This window comes from Suricata suricatta, chromosome 6 (genome assembly GCF_006229205.1).
Source record: "Suricata suricatta isolate VVHF042 chromosome 6, meerkat_22Aug2017_6uvM2_HiC, whole genome shotgun sequence".
In the NCBI taxonomy this organism is placed as follows: domain Eukaryota; kingdom Metazoa; phylum Chordata; class Mammalia; order Carnivora; family Herpestidae; genus Suricata; species Suricata suricatta.
The window spans coordinates 129,169,212-129,188,335 of record NC_043705.1 but is presented as its reverse complement, the minus strand read 5'-3'; the positions used below and the strand labels follow the sequence as shown (position 1 = coordinate 129,188,335).

At 34.7% G+C, this 19,124-nt stretch overlaps 1 protein-coding gene across 2 annotated transcripts in view; it reads right to left on the bottom strand.

The window, feature by feature from the left end:
* The window catches only part of LOC115293259 (cadherin-10), a 177,636-nt gene that overhangs the window by 101,191 nt on the left and 57,321 nt on the right, over positions 1 to 19,124 (bottom strand). For both annotated transcript variants that reach the window (XM_029941056.1, XM_029941057.1), the window contains exon 2: positions 15,132 to 15,487. In XM_029941056.1, coding sequence (XP_029796916.1) covers positions 15,132 to 15,362 — 231 coding nt within the window. In that variant the 5' untranslated portion in view covers positions 15,363 to 15,487. The remainder of the gene's footprint in view (positions 1 to 15,131; positions 15,488 to 19,124) is intronic.

The following is a 19,124-nucleotide window of genomic DNA, read 5'->3' as shown; positions in this document are numbered from 1 at the left end:
CTGCCAGATCCTGCTGCATACATTACTCCCTCCTGTAGCAAGACTCTCTAAAGTTGCTGGCACGTACTTTCTCCAATTTCTCTCCCTTCATTCCTTTTTTAATCCACTGTAATACGAATTCTGGATGACCATATCATTGAAACCATAATATCAAGTTCACCTATAATCTCCGAGAAACTAGCGTTAGTATTCAATTTAAAAGTCTCCACATGTGCCCTCCTCAAAGTAAAAGCCGATGTTAAGCCAGTGAGGGAATAAGACACAGAATAACAAACCACTGAGATTTTCTATATATACGTATATAGGACATTAAAAAAACATCCCAACATACTTGACTTTCCAGCAGCCTTGACATAGTTAATCCAAACTTTTCTCCAAACATTTTCTTTACCTATATTCCAAGACACTCCAAGCTCTTAGTGTTCCCTGCAGTTCAAGGTATGCTCATGTTCCGTTGCATTTATTGTGTTTTTCTTCTCTTCCCCTAGATTCTCCTCTATTTTACACATGTTTCAGTGTCGGTCTACCCCTAAAACTGGCCCTATGTCCTCTTCTTTCAAAACACTTACTTCTTTTATGTCATGCATTCCCAAATAAAAGCAAATCCATCTTTACAGTTAGTTGGACCAACTGTTTTTTAAAACTTTTATTTATTTATTGTAAGAGAGAGAGGGGGGAGAATGTGTCTGTGAATGGGGGAAGGCCAGAGAGGGAAGGAGAGAAAACGTCAAGTGGGCTCCATGCTCTCAGCACAGAACTGGATCTCACAAACCCAAGATTATGACCTAAACTGAAATCTAGATTTGGCGCTTAACCAACTGAGCCACCCAGGTTCCCCTAAATTTTTCTGTCTCATACACAACAACCCCTAACATTCCATGTATAATACTGCAGACACTTCTGTTGTATCAACTTTAAAGCCAGAAGCCAGAAGGATATTTTTAAAATGTAATTCATGTAGTGCCAGTCTTCTGCCAAAAATTCTCCATAACTTTCTATTTCACTCAGAGTAAAAGTCAGAATACTTCCTCACTTCCTCACAGTTTCCATATTCTAGCGGCTCTTTGCATTCATTGGCTGGCATCCATTCCCTCCATTTTCACAGTTTATCACTCTAATCCCTAGGTCCACTGTTATGTCTTTTTTCTGACCTTGACCCTCTTATATCTCTCCCATGTGGGTACATTGGGATCACCTGAATAAAGCAGGCTAATCTCCCAATTTCAATGTCCTTTATTTCATTACACCTGCATAGTCTTGTTTTACTATTTAAATTCATATATCCATTAGGGCGCCTGGGTGGCTGAATTGGTTAAGCGTTGGGGTTTTGACTTAGGCTCAGATCATGATCTCTTAGTTGGTGGGTTCAAGCCCCACATAGGCTCTGCACTGACAGTGCACTTGACTTGGTTTTCTCTCTCTCCCTCTGCCCTTCCACTGCTCACATGCTATCTCTCTCTCTCTCTCTCTCTCTCTCAATAAATAAACTTAATTTTTTTTAATGTCTATCCATTTTTGAGACAGAGAGAGACAGAGCACAAGTGGTGGAGGGGCAGAGAAAGAGCAAGAGACACAGAATCGGAAGCAGGCTCAAGGCTCTGAACTGTCAGCACAGAGCCCCGCTGGGGGCCTGAACCCACAAGCAGCGAGATCATGACCTGAGCCGAGGTTGGTGCGTAACCAACTCAGCCACAAATTCTGAGAAGTAGGATGTGGATATCTTGGGGACCACCATTCTGTCTACTATTTCTTAGGAGGTCTGGACATCCCATCACCTCTCAGACCACTCCTTCTACCACCTGTTTATTGATTTCTTTGTTCCACACTCACTTCCTTGCTCTCACAGGGAACCTCCTGATTCGGAGTGTTTGCAGCATATGTATATATTTCGCTGATAGCTGCTTAGTTACTTCTTTAATTTCCTCCAATATTCCTCACCCCTTGTCCTGCCTCTTTTGTTTTGAATTTGAGAGAGAAAAAAAAAAAAGAGTGGAGGAGAGCGACAGCGGGAGAGACACAGAGACAGAGACAGAGATAATCTTAAGGAGGCTTCACGCTTAGCACAGAGCCTGACTCAGGGCTCAATTCCACAGCTTGGCATCATGACCGGAGCCAAAAATCAGGAATTGGAAGCTCAACTGACTGAGCCTCCCAGGCACCCCTATCTCTTCTTTTCTAATAGCACTCTTCATATTCTGGCATATTATAATAGTAATAGATTTGTTATGTTTATTTTTATTTCCTGCATTTCCCACTAAAACCATGAGCTTCATGACATAGGATGGGTTGTCTTTTATTTAGTGATGTGAACTAGTAAAATAACAGGTGCCTGCTCCACAAGCTATTATGGATTTGGAGATGAAGGAATCAATAAGAAAAAAAAATAGGTGACCTAAAGAAACAACTGGCAAAACACTTGAAAAAGTTTTTCATAAAAATGAAAGCTCACGGTTTCTTAGGAAAATGCTAAGTAAAATTGGGGGCTGGGGTGGTTAAATCACAAGGTTGGGTGTCTAAAGTAACAGAACTCTTTTGTACTGCCAGTGGGAATATGTGCTGGTTAGCATTTAGGAAGCTAAGGAACTCTCTGGGAAAATTAAGGCTGGGGACACACCATACAGATCAGCAGTCTTACTCCTAATTATATACTCTAAACTTTCAGAATACATATATATCAGAATGCATATTCAGATGTTCAGAAGAGCATTTTTAGTAATAGTCAAAGCTAGAGGAAGGGACAATATCACATATCCATTATTAATAGTATCTCACTAAATCCAAACACAGTCATATAAAGAAATCCTCTACATAATGTGTTAGTTTCATAAGCCTATTTGAACAAAGGAAAAAAGACACAAAATAATATATGAACTATAATTACACCTGATTTCAGAAACGTAATAAAAGCTCTAGCATTTTGTTTAAGATTGGCTACATGGAAGCTCATACTGTAAAGGCATTATTAACACAAAATGAGCTTATCGAGACATCCAGAAAGGAGAAATGGTGTTAATGTGTCCACAGAGAAAGTTTCACAGGGTTAGCAATTTTCCATTTCCACTGATTTATATTTATTTATCCATCAAGGTGTATATATGTGTTTTAGTCAACCTTCAGTATGAATTACATTTGAAAATAAAAAAAAAATTCTTAAAGGTCAGTTAATAAGGTGAAGTTATGGATTTAAAAAAACCTGACTATCTTGCCAGTATAAAACTTGGTAAAAGATATAAACACTCAATCAAAGAAACAGAAAATACTTCAAACACATGGAGAAATACTCATTGTCTCTTAAAATAAGAGAAATGTGTTTTCATTCATAAGATGGGAAAAACTAAACAATGATGATCCTATAGAGATTTGATATAACTTTGGGGAAATGCTCCCGCCCAGTGCTGTTGGTGTCATAAACTGAAACACCACTGAAGAGGCATTTAGCAATACTATTAAAGGATTAAACATCTCAAGACTGCTTCCGCACCTCCACCTTTAGTCATATTGCTGAAGATACGCTAGCAGTGTGAGGAATGACAGTTCAAGTTGTTATTAAATTATTGGTAATAACTAAATTCTTATCAAAAGGAAAATGGTAAATTATGATATATCCACAATAAATAATACTATACACATACTAAATATTTTTAAATATTTTTTCTAGTTTATTTATTTTTGAGACAGAGCACGAATGCGTGAGGGGCAGAGAGAGAGGGAGACACAGAATCCAAAACAGGCTCCAGACTCTGAGCTGTCAGCACAGAACCCGACGCAAGGCTTGAACCCACAAACCGTGAGATCATGACCTGAGCCAAAGTCGGACACTTAACTGAATGAGCCATTCAGTCACCCCACTAAATTTTTTTAAATAAATCTTCATTTACTGAAATTGAGAGTTCTCAAATTATATTTTTAAGTTAAAAAAACCTACATTATATAAGATTGCATAAGTACATTACCATTTACGTAAAAAACAAATCATGTATGTGTGTTTATATAGTTCTATAACATCTCTTGAAATACATACCCACCGCCAAAAAACACCTGGTAAATGCAATTGTTTCTTAGGAAGAGAACTATGAATGCCTGAGGATCATGGTGGGAGTCTTGGTTTTAACTGCATACTCTATTTTGTCCTTCAAATTTTATAAAAAGTAAATGCATTTTCAATTCCATATATAAATTAAATAAGGCAAACGAAATAAATTTGATATCTCTATGATGTAATGGAAATATACCTGTTACCTATGTGATTTTCCTATTGATATCATTCCAAAAAGAAAGACAGTTAACATACTTATCATTATATAGTTTAAATAAGAAAGTAATTGTTTTTGGTGAGGTGACATACAGAATATTAATACCAATAAGAATGGGGCGCCTCGTGGCTCAGTCAGTTAAGCATCCAATTTCAGCTCAGGTCATGATATTGCAGTTTGTGGGTTTGAGCCCCGCATCGGGCTCTGTGCTGACAGTTAGCACCTAGCCTGGAGCCTACTTCTGATTCTGTGTCTCCCTCTCTCTCTGACCCTCCCCTGCTCCTGCTGTCTCTCTCTGTCTCTTAAAAAAATTATAAAGTATTAAAAAATAACAATAAGAATGTTATTAATAATGGTGTAATGAGGTGTAACATTGGCTTGTATATACTCTGGAGTGATCCCTTCTGGGTTAGAACCCCAGCTCTACAAGTTATTTAACTGGTGCCCTTAGACCACTTATTTAGAAAATAAGGACATAATTTTTAAATTATAAAAGAGAGATAATAATAAAAAATACTTCATGAGGTTACTGTAATATTAGGTAATGATAAATAGATCAAACTTTAGAGTTATCCTTATCAGGATATATCAGTGTGTTTCAGATTATTGTAAATTATATTTTATTTAATTCTCACATAAAACCATATGTAATAATATTTACACCAAATTTTGCTTTCAGTAGTGTGTTAAGTACTAGTGGCAAGAAAGGTGTTTTTTTAATTCTTTTACTTCTGTTGGTGATTTAAATGAGAACATTCTATTTGTTTAATGATCATGATTATTTGCGATGATCACTGTCAATGTAATAGAGATATTTCAATCTAATTTTTTAAATGTTATTAATATCTATTTACTTTTGAGAGAGAAAGAGAGACAGAGTGTGAGCAGGGGAGGAGCCAAGAGAGAACGAGACAGAATCTGAAACAGGCTCCAGGCCCTGAGCTGTCAGCATAGAGCCTGACATGGGGCTCGAACTCACAAACTGAGATCATGACCTGAGCTAAAGTCGGACAATTAACCAACTGAGCCACGCAGGCACCCCCAATTCTAATTTTTGATAAGGAAAGAGAGTTCATCTGTTTTTGTACATTCACATCCTCTCTTTCTGTCCACGTCATAATATCCTATCACTAACTCTTCATCATTTCAAAATATCTCTCACCTTTCACTTACTGTGTCTCATTCATGATATGCCTATGATAAACTGTTCAACCTAAAGCTAACTGACTCCCATTTGCCTCAGATGATTAAAGTAACTCTCTCCTTGGTCCACAATGATTTTTAGGTTGTTACACCTGTCTTTTGGTTGAGTTTGCATTACACAACAAAATTAGCCACTTATTCTTTGCAGTTTTTTTTCCTCCCATGACCTCTGTAATAATGCTAGTCTAGCCCTTCCTTCCACGACCCCACAAGCCAGCTTTGCCTTGGATGTCCTCTGCCTCTACCTGTATGCTATTTGATTTTTAATCCAAAGTCATGTCCTTGATCTTTGCTGTATTTTTCTATTATTTTCCTTCAGAATCTCAGCCATCACGGATGCAGAAACTGGGTCCGTTCATGATTCACAACTCTACCCTTCTGTTCTGCTAGACTTAGAATAGTCAAACACATACGTACAAACTAAATTTGGTGCAGATTTGATGTAGGTTTGTGGTGAAATTGGTGTCAAGGAAAACTGCAAACCTCAGTGGTCTTGGAGCATTGTAGGGGGATTTGGAAGACACAACACTGGACTGAGAAGTTCACTTATGGAATTTAAGCTAAATAGCAGTCAAAATGGGAAATGTTCCTTTAGAAAAAGCCCTATAATAGTACATGCTCTTACTTTGTAAAATTTCCTACTTCATAAAATAGTTTTAGTACTCAGCTGAGAGTTAACATCTGAATTTAAAATTCTAAATTTAATAGTTTTATGTAATCCATAAACACATACAGTGTGGTTTGAAATGTGAAATTAAAGAAGTGAAAGAATTTTATTGAAAAGGGAATATGAAATGTACATAAAATACCCTCTGCCTATTGGGGGTTGGGGATCTAAGGAGAGAACCAAAGGTTATATACTATATTCCAATAAAATTACTGCTCCCTTCTCTAAATTTAGTCCCTCTATATGGAAATGACATGCCCATACTGTGCTTTTAGTTGCAATTATGAAAAGCCATAGAACAGTTATCCAATTAGCATCACCATAATAATAATGGCAACAGTAATAATAATGGTAATAAAATATTAAGGTTTAATACTATTCTTTACTAAAATGAATGTAGAAATTTAACTATGTGAATATGTAAGAACTCACTTCAGAAAATTTATTAAAGTATTCCCTCCTTTTCATGCTTTCATAAGAAGCAACTGAGAATTTGAATATATGAACATCTACCAAGTGTGAGACATTGGTGAGCAAACACAATAACATACATCCCACTTTCATTTTCTTTACTGAAAAGAACATTATTCTTCAGTACAATGGGGACAGAATTTAATTGAATATATAATTATGTATTGTCTCCAAGAAAGAAAATGAGAGGGCTTTGGTAGAAATTCATAATACAATAATAATAATTTCCCATGCTTCATGACCATTACACATGCACCTGTTACTGATAAATTACACTGAGATACTTTATGCTAAGCAAATTTATGTGCAATTTAATACATTTTTCATCTATGGAGATTTCTCCTGAGTTTTTGTTAAAAATCTACTCAATTTTCACTTAAGTTTCATTATAAAGTAATCATGTTTCTTATAAGTTTGTTTGAAAAATGATGGGTTAAATTATAGATTTAAATTTTTATTTGAATTTGAATATTTTTAGATAATAGGTAAGATTTTCTAAAATTTATTTGACACCGAAAAAAATTTTGAGTCATTTTTATTGTCATCAGTTTATTATTATTTTGAACACCCTTCTATCTACTTCCAATGATTACTAGTCTTTGTGAATTTATTGGCCTAAAATCACAGAAAAAATACTTTTAGGAAATAAACCCATAATTATCTTTTTCTAAAATACATTCCAATAAAAGTAAGTTCAAGGAATGTGACAGAAGGAGGTAGATTTTAAGAAATGCTACGTGGCTAAATGAAGAAACAGGAAAAGGAAAGAAGAGGTTTCCATGGAGAAGGATTAATAAAATGGTGAACAGGAGACAGGAATATACAAAAGTAAGACTGTGGTAAGAAAGAAAAGATGACAACATTCACAGACTCTCTGGGACAGTAACTCAAGGGGGGGAAAAATGGGAGAACGGAACGGAACAAGGGTAGACTTCCCACAACAGTATGGGCAGTGGAGTGTGGTAAATATATTTAGGTGGTGTGTGTGTGTGTGTGTGTGTGTGTGTGTGTGTGTGTGTGTGTGTGTGTTGTCTCATGAAGGCTATAGAATGAAATCACATGTATATACGAACAATCTTGATATTTGGTAACATGTTATGCAAATAACTTCATGGAAGATTGTAGAAAATATATATTATCACTACTACCAGTAAAATCTTGTAAGTAAAAAGATGATTATGGTTGTTATTTATATATGAGCATCCTCTACTTAATTCCGTTTTTCTTGTAAATATAATGCCATTTATTTTTAACATTCAACATTTGACATTTGATGTTTTGCTTGAAAATGCTAAAAGTGACCCTATTTCCTATTATTTTAAATGAGAAAAAATATAATTGCTCACACATTACATCTAAACTCAAAGCCAATTTTCTAAAAAGTAACCAAAGTACAATAAAATCTGTATACTATGAATAACATGCTATAATGTTTGTTAATATTTAAAATGATCACCTAAAGGTTAATATGAATTAGCATGGCTTCTCTGTGTTTACAAATCTTGGATACACTTTCTTTTTGACAACCTTTGCTATCTTCAAGTCATCCATGCCTGGTTTTGAAGTTTTATCTTCAATGCAAGTATATCTGGAATGCAACTCAATTACCTTCCTAAATATGGCTTTGTTAAAATCTAAGGATGTAAGCATATTTTCCCTATATAACTGCTGGCTGAAATATCATTGTATTGAAAGATATAAATATTGTATGCATTTTGAGAATTAAAAACCAAGAGGTGGTCTGCCTGGAAAACATTATCAATGTTCTGCAGGCCAGGCTTCTATTTAAAAATGCTTTTATTACCTCTCGCTTGAGGATTAATGTAAGAAGATCTTAAGAACTCTAATTCAGATCTGTCTTATTTTGTAGTCTTTCTATATCAGGGAAATAATGTCTTTATCCATCCAGAAGTCCAAATGTCCCCTCATCAGGAAGGTCTATAACCTCCTAATCTAAAGAAGACTCTGCCAATGTCTGTCACATCACCCTAATTTACTTTCTTCTGGGACTTTTTCTATCTAAAATTATCTACTGTGTTATTTGTTTCATGCCTCATTCTTTTAGTGGCTGCAATTAATAGGGTTCAAATAGAAATTAACCATAAATTAACACTCCACCTGCCTCCTCCCCCCCCCACTCTAAAATCAGGTCTATATACATTGAACAGCTAAAGGTTTGTCTGTTGTTGTTATTTGTTTGTTTAATACAGGCCTTTTTTGGTCATGTTTGAACTGTTTTTAAAAATAGTCACCAGGAGGGGAACCTGGGCGGCTCAGTCGGTTGAACGTCCAACTTTGGCTCAGGTCATGATCTCATGGTTCATTAGTTCGAGCCCCACGTTGTGCTATGTGCTGACAGCTCAGAGCCTGGGGCCTGCTTCAAATTCTGTGTCTCCGCCTCTCTCTGCCCCTCTCTCGCTCGTGTTCTGTCTCTCTCTCTCTCATAAAGAAATAAAACATTAAAATTTTTTTTTAAAAAGTGACCCAGAATTTTTTTAGTGTCAAGAACAGTATCATTACAGTTATTAAAATATCCAAATTTCTGAAGAGGATATTTAACATCCATTAAAATGTTTGAATTTCTGAACTCTTATGTAGCATAAGTATCTCCATGTGCTCAGTTCAGATCTGTTCACCCCAGGACAGCTGCAGAGGGGGTGTCAGGGCAGTCTTCCTGTCTCTATCATAGTTCGAACTACTCTTTCTCCATTGTAACTTGATTGTACCTACATTATTAAGGGTGAAAGGAACATGGTCTAATACGGTGGGCACAGTTGGTATTTCTGGTATTCTTTTTAGAGTTAGGTTATTCTTTCATGGATCACGTTTTTAGAAGTTCTTCTAGAAATTTCCAATGATCACTTTTTATGAGGCATTGTACACCAAAGACCTCCAAAGAAATAAACAGATAAGTAAAAAACAAAAGAATATACCTTAGCTCCCCAATCTCAAATTTTAATAACACTGATTTATGTGATGCAAATCCCAAATCTCCTTTATTTCCACTTTACATACAAATGCTGCAGAGATAAAACATGGGGATAGTTGGCACTTATTTTTTTTGTTGGTGGTGGCTTTTGGGTTCTATGCTCTTTCAGAGATTAAAAGAGCCTCATACATTCCTGTTAGCTTTATTTATTATTCTCTCCTTCTCTTAAAGGCAGATACTTTGTGAGCAGAGAAATCATATTTTCTCTATCATATACTTAATAAAAGTAACAGTACCTGAGCAGTGGGCCTTCTAGACATTTACTGAAAGAATGAATGCATATTTCATTTCTAGGGGGCTGGTGGAGCTCACAGTCTACAGAGACAGATGATCAAGAGGCTGGATCCAAATGTATGCCTTAAGGAGCAGATAGGACATGAAGGAGAGGAGATCTTGAGAGAAGTCCTTTCCAGAAAGTGAATACTAATAGCAGCTCTGGAAGGGAGATATAAAATAACTGGGAGGACATTCAGAAGCAAGAACCCAGAAAGAATGAAAATAAAGATTGAGCTATGTAGGAAAATGTAAAAGACTAGCAAACTAGGACATGATTTCTCGGTCTTAGCACTGTTGATTTTTAGAACTAGAAAATTCTATGGAGGTCTATGCTTTGTAGGATTTTTAGCAGGAAACAAGGATTCTGCCACCTACATGCCAGGAGCATCCCCCTCACCACCTCCCCCGCCAATTGTTTTCATTATACCAATAAGGTAGGCAGTTACCCTAATTATTTATAAAGTATTATTATATTTTCACATCCTAGAATGAATTGTTTTACTATGCTGACTCAAAATCAGGTTATTGTTACCCAAATATGTTATTGATTTTTTTGGTGTTAGGGGTTTTTCTCAGTATCTGGTTTTGTAGAGGTCTAATTTTAATATGCTCTTCTCCACTTGAGACTAATTATTATATAAAATGAATACAAAATTTTTGTAGTAAATAAAATTAGTATTTCTCTTAGAACTGTATATCTGTTACAGCTTAAAGTAAATTCAAGAGTATCTAGTTTAGTTTTTTTAATTTAAATTCATGTCAGTTAATATACAGTGTAGTACAGATAAGAGTATCCAGTTAATGTCATTATGCATATTATTTGAAGATTTGGAACCTAGATATTTGAAATTATTTGTTCAGGGAAACTGAATCAGGTGATAAGAAACTGTGATTAAAAGTTGTACTTAGGGGTGCCTGGGTTGCTCAGTCGGTTAAGCCTCTGACTTTGACTCAGGTCATGATCTCATGTTTGTGGGTTTGAGCCCTGTGTTGGGCTCTGTGCTCACAGCTCGGAGCCTGGAGCCTGCTTCTGATTCTGTGTCTCCCTCTCTGCCCCTCCCCCTCTCATGTTCTGTCTCCATATCAATAAGTAAAACATTTTTTAAAAAGTTGTATTTAAGCAAATAAAAATAGTTTATAGTTACAATGATTCCCAAATCTTAAATTGGAAAACTAACATTATCTAGAGAAGGATGCAAAATGAAAGCAATATAGTACAAAAGTAGATTACTTGAAGTTCAGATTTTAAACCCTTTGCTATGGAAGGTGAAAAAAGGGGATGTGGTATAATCCTATAAAATAAATGTCTTAAAAGTAAATTCTGTTACTATCTCACTGAAAAGAAAGAAAAACTTACAACAAATATATTTTGGTTTAAAATTTATTTGATTGAATGATTAGAGGAAAATGTGTTTTTATCATTAAGATTAAGAGCTGAACAAAGAAATACTTTGAGTTCATTATTGGCTGGCTTTGGGTTTGTTGTTGTTGTTGTTGTTGTTTAATTTTGGAGAGAGAGCCAGGAGAGCAGTGGGGGGGGGATAAAGAGAGAGAGAGAGAGAGAGAGAGAGAGAGAGAGAGAGAGAGAGAGAGAGAATATTAAGCACCTCCATGCTCTGTGTGAAGACTGATGCAGGGCTGGCCCCCGACTCTGGGATCATGACCCGCCCAAGTCTAGAGTCAGATGTTCAATCGACTGAGCCACTCAAGTGCCTCTTGGCTTGGTTCCTTTTTTTTTTTTTTAATATTTATTTATTTTTGAGAGACAGAGAGTCAATATGTGAGCAAAGGAGGTGAGAGAGAGAGAGAGAGGGAGACACAGAATCTGAAGCAGACTCCAGGATCAGATCTGTCAGCAGAGTCTGACATGGAGCTCAAACTCATGGACTGAGATCATGACCTGAGCTGAAGTCTGAAGCTCCAACAACTGAGCCACCCAGGCGCTCCTGGCTTGGTTTCTTAATAACAATGATGGCAGTGACAATTCAGCTACTGATCTGTCTCTTTCTTTCTTTTTGTTTCTGTTTATTTCTTTTTAGTTTTCTAAATGGATTTTAAAATTCTCATATACTTTATAATGCAAAATATTATTAGATTAAAAATAAATATATAGTAAGATGAACATATTAAAATTAATGTAGCTAAAACTATTCTATATATAAGTACATAAGATAAATATATAAATTAAACCATTCACATAATCATAGAGTTTGACTTCATAGAGAAGGAATGAAGGCTAAGAGAAGTTAGTTGATTTAACCACTGTGAGAAAAATAGTGGTAGAAACAAGTTTACATCCTAAGTCTTCTGATTATTGATTACATGTTTTTCCTTTTATTTTAAAAGTGTATTTGTTTATTTATTTATTTGCTTGTTTTTGAGACAGAGACAGAGTGTGGGAGTCGCAAGGAGCAGAGAGAGAGGGAGAAAGAATCCCAGGCAGGGAACAGTGCAGAGCCCAACATGGGGCTGAAACGCAAAAACATGAGATCATGACTTCTGCCAGAACCAAGACCCAGATGCTTAACCGACTGAGCTACCCAGGCACCCCAATTATATTCTTTTCCTAAGCTTACCTCAACTTTTACCCAATGAGAAGCAATGTATTTTTCCTGTTTCCCTTAATCAGTAATGGGATTTTATCTGATAAATTATATATCAGTCCATTCTTTATAGGATTTGGTTGGCAAACTGTTTGGTATTAAAAAAAATTCCCTCTTCACACATGTGCTTTCAGTCTTGTTTCACCCCAAAAGTGTAATTCTCTCCATTTTCTTATTTTTAGCTTCCCAAATATTCCCCACTACAATGTGGAAATATCATAATCTTCCATATGTCAGGTAATTAGAACGTGTATTACTAATATATCTAAACTAACTTAGAGACATTGAAGCATTTAGCATCAATATTATATTCATACTTTAAAGGTAGTAAAAACTGGAAGTGAAATTTCTGAAAGGATGAATATGTATTAAATTTCTTGTAACTACTGTTGGAAAGAATATTTAGGGGATTTAAAATGTCTTATATTCATCATAATGTATGTTTATTAATATATTCTATATTGCACATTGCCTTTTTGACATCTGTGAATCTGTGTACATATAAAAAAGGTTTTTAATTGTATAAGTATTTAATGCAATATAAATAATAACTAATTAATGCAAGTGCTATACTATAGAAAAGGAAAATGTTTAAATAGCTACTTCACAGGTATGACATTAATAAATGATACAAACTACAACATGGTCCTGAAAAAGAAGCCCAAAAATAGGCACGTTGGTCATTAGAAGTAAGCTTAGAGCTACAGAACCTAATAAATTTATGTTAATCTAATAACTCAGCACATATTAAGTAGAAAGGAACTAGTGGACACAACCCATAAATTCCTTATGTTTGTTCTTCTTAAAAAATTTTCTAATTTGCTTTTTAAATCAGAGTAAATAAGAATAAAACTTAAGTTGTATATCAAGTTGCATTATATCAAAATGCATATGCAAGTATTGATCAGGTTTAAGTGCCCATAGGGATTTAAATTCTAGACTAATTTTCCCCACCAAAGAACCGTCCAGTACCAGATGATTCTGGGTATTCAATTCAGTGCAACTCAGGTTGCTTCAATCAACTAAATACTAAAGTCTATTCACAGATCCAGAGACAAAGTGAGGTATGAAGTAAAGGGGTTGACATTCTTCTGGGAGAGAACAAACGAAAGTACATAAGAAGTCACTTGACAATCACGAGAGAGCATATAATGCAATGGGAATTTAATTTATCAAGTTATCAAATCCTTATTAAAATGGACTGGGTAAAAGAAAACATATGGAAATAAGCCAAATAATTTATTTGTGCTGGAGAAACCAAAGGAAAATATTTATAATTTCTTTGGTCTAGATTTCTGTTAGTATATTTTCAGGTGATCTCTTCCATTAACTACAAGTTGCCTTTCACAACAACCATAAAATGCACCCTAATCCTCTGATATTGCATGCAATCAGATGCAACCTGAGATAAGTCTGCTACTATGTGCTTTCTGGCAATATTGCTCAGATTTCTGTTGCTTTTCCTTCTCCTTCTAGTTGATATAACATTTAACCTTTAATTCCATCTATGCCATATATCCAGACATTTAAAGAGGACTGAAATCATTGGAACATGAAAAAAACATATCAAAGTATTTTAGACTTAATGAAAAATTGCTTTAAATAATTTTTTTAAAATAGTTTTTCTTGGAGGATAAAAATTTTTAGCACAATTCTAATTATTTGAATGAAGCTATTAAAGTTTAGGTTAATGCAAAATTCTCCATCGTGGTAATGTATCTATCATAATTTTACAGTGTTAAGATGGGATGTATTCACATGTGATTATGTTTATTTTTATCTTGCTAGTGTTTTCCTTTCTTCTCTGAAATATTTTTATACTGTCCATAAAAATAATAACCATGACTATTAACATGAAATCTAAGACACTTTCTAACTTCTAATACATTCAGATGGTGGCAAAAAAAAAAAAAAAAGTGAAAATGAATACAAGGTCGTTCACACAAGCATTCACGGTTACTTTTCATTCGACTACCAACCACAACTGATTTTCCTCACTTTTATAACTGAATAGGGTGAAAACTTGTCTCTGTCCACATATCACAATAAGTAAACTACTTCTACTTACTTGTCTATTTTTCCTTTATGTAAATGTGCCCATAGTGAGATTTAAGAAAAGTAAACAACACTCTTATCTTAGTTTTCTTATTTAAAAAAAGCTATTTTTTTGGCCTTTGGTCATATTTTTAATGACATTTGCTTTCTCATTGTATAGAATATTAAACAACTTTTAGATGTCTTTTCTTCCTTGCTAAAATCAAGAACAATGGGAACCATGGCATCTGTCTGTCTATCTATCTATCTATCTATCTATCTATCTATCTATCTACCTCCCTATCTAGTCATTTCAAATAGCCAGATTGACATATAGTTTTCTCACTAGCATTGATTTCTAACTACAAATTCTAAAAGTGTAATTTTAGTACTTCTTTAATCCATGAGGGAATGGACAGAATAGGTCTATCAAGTGAATTTCTACCTTTATCATGCTCTATTTATTTATGCTGTAGTTTTTCAAATTATAATTTCTATTCCATAAACAAAAATTGCTTTAGGGATATTTAGAGAATAAAATTTATAGGAACTATGATCTTGATAACCTTTAAGTTTTTCTTACTAAGACATGTAAAGAAAGAATGTAAATATTTGCCATTTCAGTGCAAACTTACCTTGCCCACGTATTGATAATCAGATCCTGTATATTCCTCCAGTAAGAAAAATTGATTCCACATCCACCCACGTTTTTGACGATGCAGAACTTTGCCATCACTCCTAGGTACACGTGCACCTAAAATTCTTTGCTGGGGTACAGGAGTCCTTCTGAACATGATCTCTGGAGAACAGAAATGTGGCAGGCACACCCAGAGTAGAAATAGTAGCAAAAATTGATATATTGTCATAGTTCACTTCTTGAAAATTTCCAACGTGGATGAAGAGAAAACAGTCCTATTTTATTGGGTTGAATTTTACTGTGTTTCAACTGGTCTCCAACATCTCATCAATGTTTTGGACATGTTTCCAAAAGCTTCAAACAAACAAATAAAAAAAAAAAAGTCAGTTGACAACGTTATGAATGCTACCTGTCACCTTAAACATGAAAGTGATAAAGATTAGTAGCAACCAAAATACCTACTTCCCCTCTGTTTTATAAAATAATGATTAATTTTGGGAGACACTGCTTGCCTAGTTACATGACAACAATTTATGAAAATATAATGGTAATTTCAGATAAATTCTAAGAAAGGGACATATTAAGCTTTGTTTCTTTTTTCTTCTGTTATTATAACAGTTTTCAGAAATTGTGATCCCTGTGTAGAATAGAGATGTAGTTAATTTTGCACATCAATTTTTTCAGAGTAACTTAACATAAATTTAAAAACTGAAAACAAAATAGTGATTTAAATAAAGCTACAGAAAACATGCATCTGTTGTGTGATGCAATGATATTCTAATGCTTTTTTTTAAACAGCAGCACAGTTTCTTCCAACTTAATCCTGATCAAAGGAAAAAGCAATACAAGAACAAACAATTGAAGTGCCTTTGCCTGAAGACTTCTCTCTACCCTCTTAAAGTAGAAAAAAATCATTACTAAAGTAAATCCATTTGAAATATAATTAATACTACTGTGTAGAGGGAATGAAGGACATTGTCAGCTCTGCTCCCACTGGGAAAGTTCTAAGCCTAGAATTCCACATTGCCCCAGCCAGACCAGGGCCACAGCATCCAGGCTGCTCTCTACCCCCTCCCTGTGCTTTCTTCCTCAACCCAGGCAATCCCATTAAAAAATAAGTCAGATTATGTCACTTGTCTGCACAAAACACTCCCATGACATCGAATCTCACTTTGATTCAAACCCAGTGTGTTACAGAAACCAACAATTCTGTACTTGATTTCATGACTACTAGTCGCTTCTCAGACCTCATATTTTACTCCAATTCCCATGCCACCTCTCAAAATCGACTCCTTTCCAGCCAAAGTGTCCTTTATATTTCACCTTGCAACACACTTCATATTCTCTTCCTCTAAACTAGAACTTTCTACTTTTTCCCTCTGTTTGAGATGTTTTTCCACATAGATGTCCACTTGGTTAGACTTTTTGCCTCTTTCAGCTCTTTTTTGAACCATCTCCAAAGATTCCATATACACCCATACACTATAAATGCTTTATTCTTGGGGAGAAACATTCTGTCTCCCTGCTGTAATCCCATTGGTTGCTTTGCTACTGTATAACAGACTCTTACACATAGTAGATGATCAATAAACATTTTAATTGAATAAATGAATATACTCTAAGTTGATTCAAAAATCTGAGGACCATCCCTTTTTCTCTAGTTATACCCAACATTTATGTGTCGAAAAACATATTTTGAAATCATAATTACTTTATACTTTGTTTATATTATTGTTAATCCTCACAAAATTATTTTTATTTTAAAATCTTCTTTGTGGATTGTTTTTTTGTTCATTTCATGTTAGGTATGGATTTTATTTCAGATTAAGATAAAACATTTGTTATAGAGAAGTAGTTTGGGGACCCAAATTATGGGGTCCCTTTCTTTAATATGGCAATGCATTCTAAGTTTTCTAACACTGACACTGACATTTATGCTTTCATCCACAATGATCTGTAAGCAATCTGCTTATTCTTTTTGGTTTTGTTTTATTAACAAGATTTAAAGGTTACTGCAAACATGCTTTACAAATAAGATTAATGGCGAAGCAGTATTCCCTTCTGTGTATTAAATGACAGTGGATCTCTCTACAGCATGTGAAGCATTCAATATGACAGATGTAAAGTGTATTAAAAAAGTCATGCATTTCTATGCTTGGAGCATAGAAATTATCTGATACATAAAACGATTTTATATTACAAAGCACTGACTTTACAGAAACTTAAATTGATTGGAATCTAAGTAATAGGAACATTTACCAAAACAATGTTTGTCTTTTTATGTAACAGGACATGATAGATGGTATTCTCCAGAAACTTCACACTATGCCTAAGAATTAGAGGGGAGTATGTGTAATTCAGTGTATCTACTTTCTGTAAAAGCTTTAACACTTACTGAAGCAATAGTCATTCTCATTTCATCTCTCTTTTTCTTATTTTAAAAACATAATCCAGCAACTATATACATTATATATGCAATTATAACATTATCTATAATTTTAAAAGTTGAAGCATCAGTATTTTGGGGAATAGGTAGGTGAAGATTATACCTGTGAAAATTGCTGTTAAATAATAGGATTCTACATATGCATGGAAGTATTTTTCATCATTGTTCTAGTTTCTATGATTTAATGATAGATTTTCTGTAGGGTCTATAGTAAAATAGATAGACTCCCATATCTAAAAATCTTTGGGGATACCTGGGTGGCTCAGTCTGTTAAGCATTTGACTCTGGATCTCAGCTTAGGTCACTATTTCATGGTTTGTGAGATCAAGTCCTGCATCAGGGTCGGCATTAACAGCACAGAGTTTGCCCAGGATTCTCTCTCTCTCCCTCTCTCTGTCCCTGTCCTGCTTGTGCTCTCTCGCTCTCTCTCTCTCTCTCTGTCTCTCTCTCTCTCTCTCTCTCTCTCACACACACACACTTAAATAAATAAATAACCAAAAAAATCTTTGCCTAATTTAAGGTTGAGAATATTTTTCTCACATTTTCTTTTCAGAGGTTTATTGTCTTAGTTCTAACATTTAGGTCTATGATCTAATGTGAATCACGTTTTATATACAGTGTGAGATATGAATTGAAGCTCTTTGTTTTGCCTATGAATATCAAGCTGTCCAAGCTCCATTTTTTGAAAAGTCCATTCTTTTCTCCACTGGATCACCCTTGGGCTTTTGTCAACAATCAGTTTGTGCACATATGTGTGGGCCTATTTTTAGGCTCTCTGGTTTATTACTTTTATATATTTGTCCATCTTTATGCCAATAGCACACTGTCTTGATTACTGTAATTTATAAATCTTGAAACCAGATAATGTTGGTTCTTCAACTTTGTTCTTCTTTTCAATTTTTTGGTTGTTTTAGGTGTTTTGCATTTTATATTTAAATTTTATAATTACCTTGAAATTTCTATATAAAAGCCTCTGAGATTTGATTGGGATTGCATTGGATCTTTAGATGAATTGGGGGGAAATGGCCATCATAACAACATTGACTCTTCTGTCCTAAAAACCCTATATATCTCTACATCAAAGAGTTCTTTTCAGTAATGTTTTATAGATTTCAGTGTACAGATCGCAATTACTCTTTATAAAATATAACCCTGAAATTTTCATATTTATGTTGCTATTTTTATTTCTAAATCACTTTATTGAGGTATAGTTGAGATACAAAAAGCTCTACATGTTTAACTTAACAGCTTGATGAGTTTGAATTCTCTTAAATGCATTCCTTAATAATGAGGTAAGACCATTAAAATATGTTTAACATATATTTTGTTTTCCTGCTAGACCTATGAGTGCAAACATATGGTGTCTGTCCTTCTCTGCCTGGCTTACTTCACTCAGCATGACACCCTCAAGGTCCATCCACTTTCCTATGAAGGGCCATATGTCATTCTAATGGAGAACCAGGGGGAGCGGAGGAGGGAGAGAGAGTTGGGGAGAGAGAGGGATGCAAAACTTGAGAGACTATTGAATGCTGAGAATGAACTGAG